The sequence below is a fragment of the Phaethon lepturus genome, unplaced genomic scaffold, assembly GCF_000687285.1.
Source record: "Phaethon lepturus isolate BGI_N335 unplaced genomic scaffold, ASM68728v1 scaffold41598, whole genome shotgun sequence".
Classification (NCBI taxonomy): Eukaryota; Metazoa; Chordata; class Aves; order Phaethontiformes; family Phaethontidae; genus Phaethon; species Phaethon lepturus.
This window is the reverse complement of record NW_010557623.1, coordinates 11,598-22,049: the sequence shown is the minus strand read 5'-3', so window position 1 is coordinate 22,049 and position 10,452 is coordinate 11,598. Positions and strand designations below refer to the sequence as shown.

Genomic DNA, 10,452 nt, shown 5'->3' with positions numbered 1-10,452 from the left:
ATCGGGTCAGCAGGACCCAAGACCTCCCGGGAGCCAGGCCGCAGGCACATCAAGAGGATGCATGTACACGAGCTGCCTGCACCACCTCCTCGAGGGACCAGTAAGAGCCTGGACTGCCTGGAGACCAACTGCTGTCCACTGCCTCCCACAAACCGCTCAGCAAATGTTTGCTCACTGCTTTATACAGAGCAGCTTGACATTAACTTCAGCAGTGGAACTTCTCCTCATTTGCAATTATGCTGCCTAAGGAACTTGGCCAGGGTTTAGGTGAGGTGGCTGTATCTCAGCCAATTATTCAGCTCAGCACAGGAAAAGAGCCACACACTCCTCCAAGTGATTTAATTTGTGGGAGAAGATCTGGCCCAAGGCTGCTGAATTAGCTTCTGAAGAGCAGCAGCAGCCTGTAACTCATTTACAGACCTTGTATTCAATGCCTGCTGGGCTGTTTGTGGCAAGACATTACCAGAAAACCCTTGTGATTTAGGGAGTGGGAAGACTACTCGACATCTGCATTTAAAGCCCCCAGATATACGTTTGCAAGTGTCCACAAAGCTTGGAGAGGAAGACAATAGGGACCGCAGCCAACACAGGCGTACAAGGCATAGACATCATGTTGTGCCTTTCCCCAAGCCATGTGCAGGCACTGTGGAGGCCTTTTGACTTTCCTGCCCAAATGCAACATAAACTGGAATTGAGCCACTTACTGCAAATCGGAGACCCGACAAGTCAGCATCGGCCTCCTGCAGCCAGTCATAGAAGTCTTGGGCATTGTCCGTGGGATCACCCTCGCCGTAAGTGGCCATGCAGAACACAGCTAAGGACTTGTCAATCTCAGAGAGGCGACTCAGGTCCGACTACAACCAAAGGAAAGAATAAACCCTCAAGGACCCCACAATGTGATTATTGGGCAAGCCTATTCCTACAGTGCGGCTACCTCTGGTGTGCAGAACAGCACCACGTAATGTCAAACAGCTGATTACAAAAGGGGTTGGAAAAGGCCAAAATGTCAGGGGAAATGAAGCTAGCCACCTCACTGGACTGCAAGTCAATACTTCTACCCCACCAGAAAAGCAATGGGATTTTCCATACAAGCCTTTAAGGGACCAGGATCCTTGTTCACCCTGGAGAGCAAACCAGCGTCAATGCCTCTGTGCAAGACTGCAGCAGCATGGGTTTAATGCTAACTACGCAAGGAATACAGAGCAAGTTTCACGCTGCCAACAGATGACTCTCCACTCCCAAACACTCCACACTACCTTCCTCTTTCAGTTGTGTTGCGGCGTTCACCCCAAATCCGTAGATTGACAAGAACCAAGCCCACCTCTGCATCTCAGGCCAATCTAATTGCCTTTTCTCTTCTAAATGACACTACTAAAATGGCAACTGTCCCTTGGCTAGGTCCTTTCTGGTTTTTTAGGGGACACTAAAAGGGTGTCACCTATCCTGAGGCTGTTCATGGCTAAATTACCAAGTCATACTCCTCTGGATCTGCTGCCATGCCCCGGAGGCCATAGCGATGAGCATCTTTGGAGAGGCGATTGGCAAACTCCTCTGCTGTACCCGTCTGGGAACCATAGAAAACCACTATGTTTCTCCCCTGGAGAGAAAAAGAAATCCCTGTTAAATGGAGATTACTCATTTGGCAAATGCGTGGAAGAAGTACATCTTGTCAAAGACAAAGGAAACGCCTGGGATCAGGAGCCCTGGACTGCAACCTAAAGGCAGCTTGCGCAGGGATTCCATGCTGGGTTTGCGGTAGAAAACTCAAGGCTAAGCTGTTAGTAAGAACATGACTCTTGTCAATCTCAGAGGAGTGACTCAGGTCAGACTAAAACCCAAAGCAAAGAAAAAACCCTCAAGATTTATTCTCAGCCTCAAGGCTGCAGTGTGACTCCTGGAAACAGGGAACTTGCTGGATAAGAAAGCAGACTTGCCTAAGCTTTGGGAAAAGTGCCTAAGTTCTCGAGCTCCTGCTCTGCTGCAAGCCAGCTACTTTGAAGTAAAGTGGAAAATACATCCAGCCCTTGCTTCTTCCTCTGCTTCCTCTTGGTCCAGCCCTGAGTCGTCAAAAGCTGCCAGTTCTGTGTGCAATTCCCATTCCAGAGTGAGCCAATTTGGGAACCAACCATGCAGATAAACAACTGCCAGTCAATAACTTTTAAAATCTCTGCCATTTCCCTCCTGACTTTGATCTCATATTACACTTTTTTTTCCCCCCCACCAAATTTTCACTTTAGTTTTTTCTCTAAGAACAACTCTCAGGCATAGACTGAAAGAGTTATTCCTTGCCTGCCCACACAGCCTTCCTCTGGACGCTCTTTGCAGCAGATGTGTCTGTATCCAAACCAGTCCCTGCTGCTCACAGCTAGACAGTCTCCAGAGGAAACGAGGAAGGACATGAGCTCCCCCACCTTCCCAGCACTCTGTGTAGCCAGAGCAAGAAGCTTACCGTCTTCTTCATCTTCTCAATGAAGCTGCTATCCCTCACTGGAGCTGCTCTGAAAGACAGGAGGAACCTCCTTTCAGATGAGCACGTTCGTTAAGATCAGGAATAAGCAAGTGGGGAAAAAGCAGCGCCCAAAACGGTACCAGATCTCAGAAGGCTGCCCAAAGTGGTCAGAGACCCATCAACTGCTTTTATTCACCCTGTCCCAGGCATGCCCATCGCTCAGCTTCAGGGCTTCTCCTCTGCACACAGCCACAGACCAGGGACTCTCAGAGCACAGGGGAATAGCTGGCACCCTGCCTTACCTCCATCAGTAAATCCTCCCACAGACAAAGCCCCCCACTCAGCCCTAGGTGTCAGGAAACATTTACTTTATCAATTGCTCTGAAAAGTTTCATAGCTGAGCAGGTTACAAGGATCTCCTAGAGCTACGACGCAAGAGAACACCTCCAGACAAATCTCAGGGGCCAAGCCACAGTGGGAGAGAAGGGAACAGAGCGCTCTGGGCTTACCCCCACCACAGCAGACAGGCAAGAGCATCAGTCCCAAGCCATGCCCCTGGGGTGGATTCCCCAAGCTTGAAGTCAGACAGGGCTGAAAACCAGCTGTTCTGACCTCAAAACGGCATGCCAGACACGAGTCCCAGAGCTGGAGAGTCCTGCGGAGCCGGCAGACGCAGCTGATCAGACGCACGGAGCCTCTGGCAAGGCGAGCGCTGCTGCCGAGGTCCCGCAGGGCTCGTTCCCACGCCAGGGTTTCCATCCCCAGCACAGATCTCCGGCACAGAGGGAGGTGGCTTTCTCTCTCTCTCAAGAGGGACAAACCACAGCAGCATCAGAAGCGTTGAGGCAGAGTTGCACACCATTATGGCTACCCTATTAGGCAGGGAACCAGAAGAGCTTTGCTATCCTAAGCATACCCATGGATTTTCAGTGTCACAGGGTGACAGCAACCCAGCCTGGGGGACCCTCGGAGCCCCACAAGCAGAGGTGGCTCTAGCCACAGGCCGATTAGGCACTGGGGTCTTTTCAAGGCAAAAGGACAAGTACCAGGAGCTCACTTGCTGTCTTTCCCGCTGGAGCTTCAGTAGTGGGGAAGAGGAATGTGGGACCCGTTTCTCTTTCACAATGGAAGAATGCAAGGCTGGGTCTCTTGTGGGAAGAGAGAAGCCTCCAGGCAAAAAAAACAAATGGTTTTGGCTCTGGCCCATGTGAGAATGTGCAGAGCTTTCTAACAGTTTCCTAAACTCTGCAGCCCAGAGGGAGAAATCTCTGCGGATGTGCAGAGACATTTACAGAGAGCACACACACAGAGTGGCAGGGTGGGGGACGTTCAGTAAAGCATGCCTTCAAGCACCCCTTTTTACCCAACGGTATCAAGGAGCTCCATAACCAGGCCTGAGAGTGCCAAGCACCACCACAGTCTCATACAGCATACACTGAAGACGAGCAAACTCTACCCAAAAAAGCTACTCAAGGCAGCTGTGCTCCCAGGAGAGAGCTGCTTCACACCCCCCACTTTGCTCTCTCAGCAGTTAACAGTCTCCCCATGTTGTCATTTGTCCCCAGTTGGGAACAGGGATATCACAAGCAACTCTGAGAAAGCAGCCTCAAAACCCCAAAACCTCTGGGACAAGGGCTCAGGAGAGTTGCCCCCCAGCTTGCTTACAGGACCCAGCTCTCACTTCGCTTTTAGGTCCCTGGTGAACCTCTCAGTTTACTGCCCTCTGCAAATGAGATCCAATTAAAATAGCTGATAAGTCAATTGCTAAACAAAACACTTTTAAAGGAGGAAAAATAAAGTTTTAGATCCTTTCAGCAAACTGCCTTTGGAAGGGAAGGGGGTGCAGCACATGGAGCTCATCCGTTTTCAAAGGAGGCAACCCTGCACTGAAGCACTGTGGTAAAGAACAGACTCAGAAGAAATAAGCTCCAACACAGACGAAATAACGAGTCTGGCTTTTGAAAAAAGGCTACACAACTCCCTGAAATTGCTTCATCAGGGTGGCTTGAATGTCTGAGCTGCAAAAATGCACAGACACTGAAGACAGACATGACACTCATTTTCACCGCTCAGCCAGGAAAACAGAAGAAAAAACGTATTTTCAGCAACGACTGCTCATACAGCTTAGGTAGCTCAGGGTAGCGACTAAGAGAGTTAGAAGTGACAGGTGGAGGAAAGGGGATTAACTCCCTTGGCAGAGTGAGTCTTTTGGCTTGTGCAGATTGCCCACCCTTGGCGAGAGCCCACAGCACAAGCGACTCCCAGGGCTCTCCCATCGCTGTGATTTCAGGAGGAAGAAAAGGAGGAGGAAGTTACCGACAGCTCAGCAATAATAGCACAGTCTTCGTCTCGGCTGAACACCTTTCATTCAGAAAGCTCCCGTGCTTGTGGCTTTCCTCCCAAAAGCACATGTACACCCAGAAGTGAGAACACAGCCTGGACGTTGCAGAGAAACCAAGCACTGACAGCAGGGTGTCCTCCGGAGCAGCCTGCCTCCGAGCAGAGCCTCTTCCCTTCCTTCTCCTCCTGCCCCAGCAGGGAAAGGCACCCCACCCCACCCAGCTTTGGGGCTGCAGGAGCGACACTCCAAGTCGGAGCGATCCCGTCCGCCCGCCGGGCAGATCAACTCACCTCGCCACAGCCGTCTCTTCTTGCGGGGCCGAGTACACGCAGCCCATGACTGGGGCAGGGAAGAGGCAGACAAAGAGTCGCAGGGCAGCCGTGTCTGTCTGCAAGGGGAGGTGTGGGGGGACGGATCTAACTTAGCTCTGGAGCAACACGCACACAGGCCTTTCCATTCTGCTCCTCCTGGGTGTTAAAGCCAAGCGTCAGCCTTTTGTTAAGGAGAAGAGAGCGGCACAAAAGGACCCGGCATGGGTCATAGCAGGAGTGGTCCTGTCCGCTCAGATCCTCGTGGCAGGGCTTTGGAAGTTACCGAGTGGATCCGCACAGTCCTGAGAAACTGCAACATCTGGCAGCAGTGGCAGAAAGGAATTAGGAGTGGAGAATGAAACCTCCCAGGATCCTCCACAGTACACGTCCCTCTCCCATCCGCGTGGAGCAGGGGGACGGGACACAAAACCCTCCCCCAGCCTTGTTACCTTGGAAACTGTTTATATCACAGCTGCTTTTATATATATTCTTTTTTTAGGGGGGAAAAAAAAAAGTCGACGCTGTAGCTGAATGAAACGATTCCAGACACCGCGTGAGCAACGCTACGGGTAACTATGGCAGTGCCATTACGGAGGCAGCTCAAAGGAGCTTGTTCTCTTCAGGATCCTATTAAATTAAATTAGAGATGGTCTCTCTCCCCAACACACACGCAGGCAAAGAGAGCTAATCAGGCTAAGGAGTTGGAGCAATTCCTGCCACAGGAAGCCCTACAAGCACCAGCGAATGGATTTCTCTATAGCTGCAGAACAGAGATAAGCCAATTTCTGCCCCAAACAATGTTAAAGACGGGGGTGGGGGGAGAAAGGAGGGGGTGACAACTCAGCGTACCAATCGCCGTCTCGCCTGCATCTCCCCCAGCCGACAGTCTGCACAACTCCGGAGCGGGCACATGAGAAAGGAAAGAAATCTGCGATTGAGAAACACACAGAGGCGGCACAGCCGAAGAATAAAAATAAATTAGCGCATTCCCCAGCAACGGCCCCATGATGAAGCGCGGTGGCCACGGCTGCGTGGCGATCGAGCGCCGCTCTCCCTAATGACATCTGCAGAGCAGGCGGCGGGGAAGGCTGCTCCGGTGGTTTCAATTAAGTCTGAAAGTGGTCAGAACACAAGCAATCCTCAGTCAGAGGTATCCCGGCCTGCCCCACGCACGCGTGTGTTACACAACCCAGGTACAGGACGTCTTGTACGTGGCAAACCTCTGCATAAGCTGGACTCTGCCTCTTCTCTGGGGGCTTCGGGCAGGAGAACAGCTCCGCTTGGCTCTCAGGGGTCAGCAAGCACCTCAGCAGTAGCTGAGCCCAGTGACACATCGCTGGGGCAAGATCCTGGGCAATGTGGGCTGGCGGAGCCACGTGGAGTGAATCCAGCCCAGACGCCATCCAGAATGGGGTGTTTTGACTGTGCATCTGTTCCTCCACAATTAAGGGCATTTCCTTTGGAGACCCCACTGAGCTGATGTGGCTTGATCGAGGCACGCTGCTCAGCGGCAGCTCCCAAAAAACCCCAGGAAGGCACCGATGTGCCGGACCCTGTGTTCAGGTCGGAGACTCTGCTTGTGCTCTCGCAAGCAAACCCATTAAAGCAGCAGCCATCGTGATGTGTCCAAATTGCTGATCAGCACTTTCACCCTCCAGTCTTCCGCGGCTGAAGCTGAAGTTGGGAGCCAAAGCGACAGAAATGGCCACCCAATACCATCAGATAAAACAGTTCAGAACAGTTTGGCGAGTCCAGGCAGAGCTGCAGAGAACATGCTGAAGAAAAGCAACACCTCTTAAGGTCAAGGCTCTCCACTTCAGCCTGAGACAGACTTGCAAGGGCTCTCTGCCTTCACAGGTCCAGGACAGCTTCCCTGCCTGCAGACAGGTCTGCGTCTGCCTGACCGCGGACCAGCTTGCTATCTAGCCAGCCCCAGGCAGCGGCTGACAGTGTGATCCTTTATCTTGCTGATTTTCTTGTTCATCAGAAAGGAAACTCCACCCAAGACTCAAGGATGACAGGAAGGAAGGAAACCCAAGGCTGAACAAGCTTGTTTTCCCCACTCATTTCCCTCCCAGTTTCACATGTCCCATAAAATAACAGTGCAAAAGCTGCGGGAAGTTGCTGTTTCTGTCCCGGAGGATGCACGTATCACCAGCCACAGCCTTGGCTTATGGGTCCACGCTGTTCTCAGACCAGCTTACTACAACGCGCAATGGCAGAGTCAGGCTTAACGTATGGGAAAAATTACTTTAAAGCCTCCTCTTGTGCTCGTCACCTGCCTGGCTGTCACTTTTCCAAAATGCAGTTGCACACAGTGCTCCCTGCCAGCCATCTCCCATGCAGACAGAGAAGGCAGCATGGACCCCATGCAAGAAACACGGGCAAAATACCCATGAGTCAGGTCAAAGCCAAAACCTCCAGCCAGTCTCAGACGGAAGCCCACGTGCCGAGGTCCTGCAGCAGGACAAGGTGGTATCACACACCCGGGATAGTCAGCAAGCCCCTCCGCAGCATGACTTCTCTGCAAGGTCAGGACAGCCTCTGGAAGAGCTGCATGTGATGGCTGGTGTGTGGAAAGAATCACAAGGACGGTGAGCACGGGAGTTCCCTGAGTCACTCTGCACCATGCCAGGATCTAATTTCAGATTGATAGTGCCATTTCTCCAGCCAGCTTAGCACTCATTGCAATGCAGCCGTTCTCGTTACAGTCTCCAGAGGCAACCACACTCACCGACACACACAGCCCTCCCTTGCCAGGCACAAGAGGGAAAGTGTCTGACCAATTCAACAGAACAAATTCCCAACATACAGCCGAGCAGACATGGATAGCTGTGTTGCTACCAGCCTCGCACGCACAAGGTACCGCAGCCAGGGACATTTCTTCCTTTTAATCCCCTCCCAGACAGAAAACATACTTTCCATCCTCCTGCAACACCAGTGCACACAGCCTGCCTGAGGGTTTGTTCCGATTTGTGTGCTACCCTTCCCATTACCCAGAGTTTCACAACAGACCTAGTGCCCCAGGCTTGCCTTCAAGCAGAGGGCTCTGTCACCAGAGGAGGGCATTACAATCTGACCAGAGCAAGAAACCATGAGACCAAACCTGCTCCTTTTCAATTATGACCTGAATTAGAACAGAAACACTGGCTGACAAGCCCTGAAAACTGAAAGGAGCATAACCCACTATATCTACACATCACAGGTCTGAGATAACAGACCCTCAACTGCTTGCTGTGTTTGATTTAGCTTTCACACACAGGGTAAAAAGAGTATCAATCCTCTGCTGAAACACCGTGGCTTATCACCAAGCCTCCTCATCTGAAGCAGCCTATGGATAGGTCCTGCTGCAGCTTCTTTCCACAGCAGGCTGTAACACTTCAAAATGAAGGACTGAGAACTATTTCAGGGTGCTTCTTGCCAGAGCAGTACCTGCTAAGTACCATGGGAGAAAACCACTTCATGCAGGATGCCTTGCTGGTGCAACTGTATGTGTTATATCTTGAACCTACTGTGAGCAGCCAGCCGTCGCTTTGCCCCCCTCGCAGCACGGCCTCACAACCAGCCCCTTGGGACTGGGAGGCCCTACAGTGAATTTGCAGCTGGCATTACAAACCCAGAGGAATCACCTTTGTTGTGTGGTTACCTTCTGCAGAAGCTTAATACTGGAAAGCTGGGCTTAGAATGAGGCTGGCTTTCTCTCTGGGGCAAACTGCACCCACACAGGGAACAGATTCTGAGGGACTGAAGGGATTGCATACCAGCTCCTACGGTCTCTGCTGCAGCAGATTTCAAACCTCTATTTACTGCTCTTAACAATGCTCCAGAAGGAAGCAAAAGGAATGAGCTAAAAAGCCCAGCAGAAAACCGATGTTAAGTTTGGTATGTGACTGAGACAAAGAACTAAATGCACCCAGATCTCCACTAACACACCCTAAGCCCTTTGCAGAAGACAGGGTGGAACAAGGACCTCTCCCTCTCCAAATCCAGTCTCCTGCTGCTGCGGTAACCTGGCATCAAAGCCAAGCAAGTTTCACAAGAGCTGCCAAGCAGCTCATGCCCAGCAACTACCTCCCAGCTCCCCGAAACTATTTCTTCTCTTCATGGCTATGGGTAGATAAGCAGGTTTCCTATCAGAAATCTTAAGAGCAAGTCCACCTTTCTCCAGATTTATCTAAATATGACTTTTATCAGAAAAACGCAGAGAACAGCCAAAGCAATCCTTAAGAGTTTTGAAGTACAGCCAGGGGCACTGCCTTGCCTTTTTTTGCCTTGCTTGGGAAAGGCAAATTACTGATCTGGGCCACACAGTGGGGTAAGGCAGAACTGCAGCCTGGCTCTTCCTTGGGGGTTTCTGCATTGCGAGGTGAACAGCTCAGAAGAAACGCGAGGGGAGAGAAATGCACTTGGGGACTAAAGTCCCCCGGCCTGGGGACCTCCCAGAATCCAGCTGATCTTCCCACATAGCCTCCAAGGAGCCACCATAAGCAAGACTGAAAGCTACACTCAACCCTGCCTGAGAGTTGTTACTTACACTGATTGTATTTTGGGGAGGTCTGGGACTTCCTCCTTTTTCTTGCGGAAGAAGAACCAGTAAGTAAAAAGCCCAGTGATGAGCGAGATGATAAACACGTCCGTCATGCTGAAGAGAGAGTCTTGCTGTGCAGTGTTGTCAGAAGGGGAGATGGTCGGTTCCACGCCAGCATCCCCCATGGTGGTCAAAGGCACTGTAAGAAAGAAAAACAAATGAACGCCAGCAGTCACACAGTGCCATCGAAGACCAGAGCATTAAGGGCCGTTCAGAGCATGCTTTTCCACTATACGTTTACTCTTAGGAGCACAAGGCAGCCCAACAAACTCTTTCTCTAAAGACTTTGCACCACCGTGAGATCCTTTTGCGCCCCAAGGTATCTTACTGTCCCACCAACCTTCTCCCTTCCCAGTTTATCCACACTGATCCATCAGAAATTATTTCCGCTCCCCCTTCACCAGCACTGTCGGAGCAGTCCCACATTCCAGCCAGGGAGCCCAACCTGGCTCCTAACACCCCACAAAACTCAACAGGGACTCCTAGCCAGCCTTTACCTAACCCCTTACTCACCACAGAGCAGTCACCCCATAGATCTGGGGCTTTCTCCCTCCTTTCCACAAGGTAATACGATGCCCCAGACCTACCGCTGTGCTTATGAACTGCAGAGCAGATCTGTGGCATGGTGGTACTTTGAGCATCCCCCACATTAGGTCATGACAACACAAACAATGAATACTTCTCATTTACTATCCACCTCTGCATGCAGATTGGATTTCTAGTAATTACCTCTTTTTGGACCTCTGGCTTCCCAGTCCCGTCC

The 10,452-nt window shown here is 51.4% G+C and overlaps 1 protein-coding gene across 1 annotated transcript in view; it reads right to left on the bottom strand.

The window, feature by feature from the left end:
• POR (P450 (cytochrome) oxidoreductase) overlaps positions 1–10,452 on the bottom strand; it is a 26,672-nt gene that overhangs the window by 7,530 nt on the left and 8,690 nt on the right. Inside the window, 4 exon segments of the mRNA XM_010292807.1 lie at positions 705–854; positions 1,469–1,597; positions 2,450–2,498; positions 9,636–9,828. Coding sequence (XP_010291109.1) covers positions 705–854; positions 1,469–1,597; positions 2,450–2,498; positions 9,636–9,814 — 507 coding nt within the window. The 5' untranslated portion in view covers positions 9,815–9,828.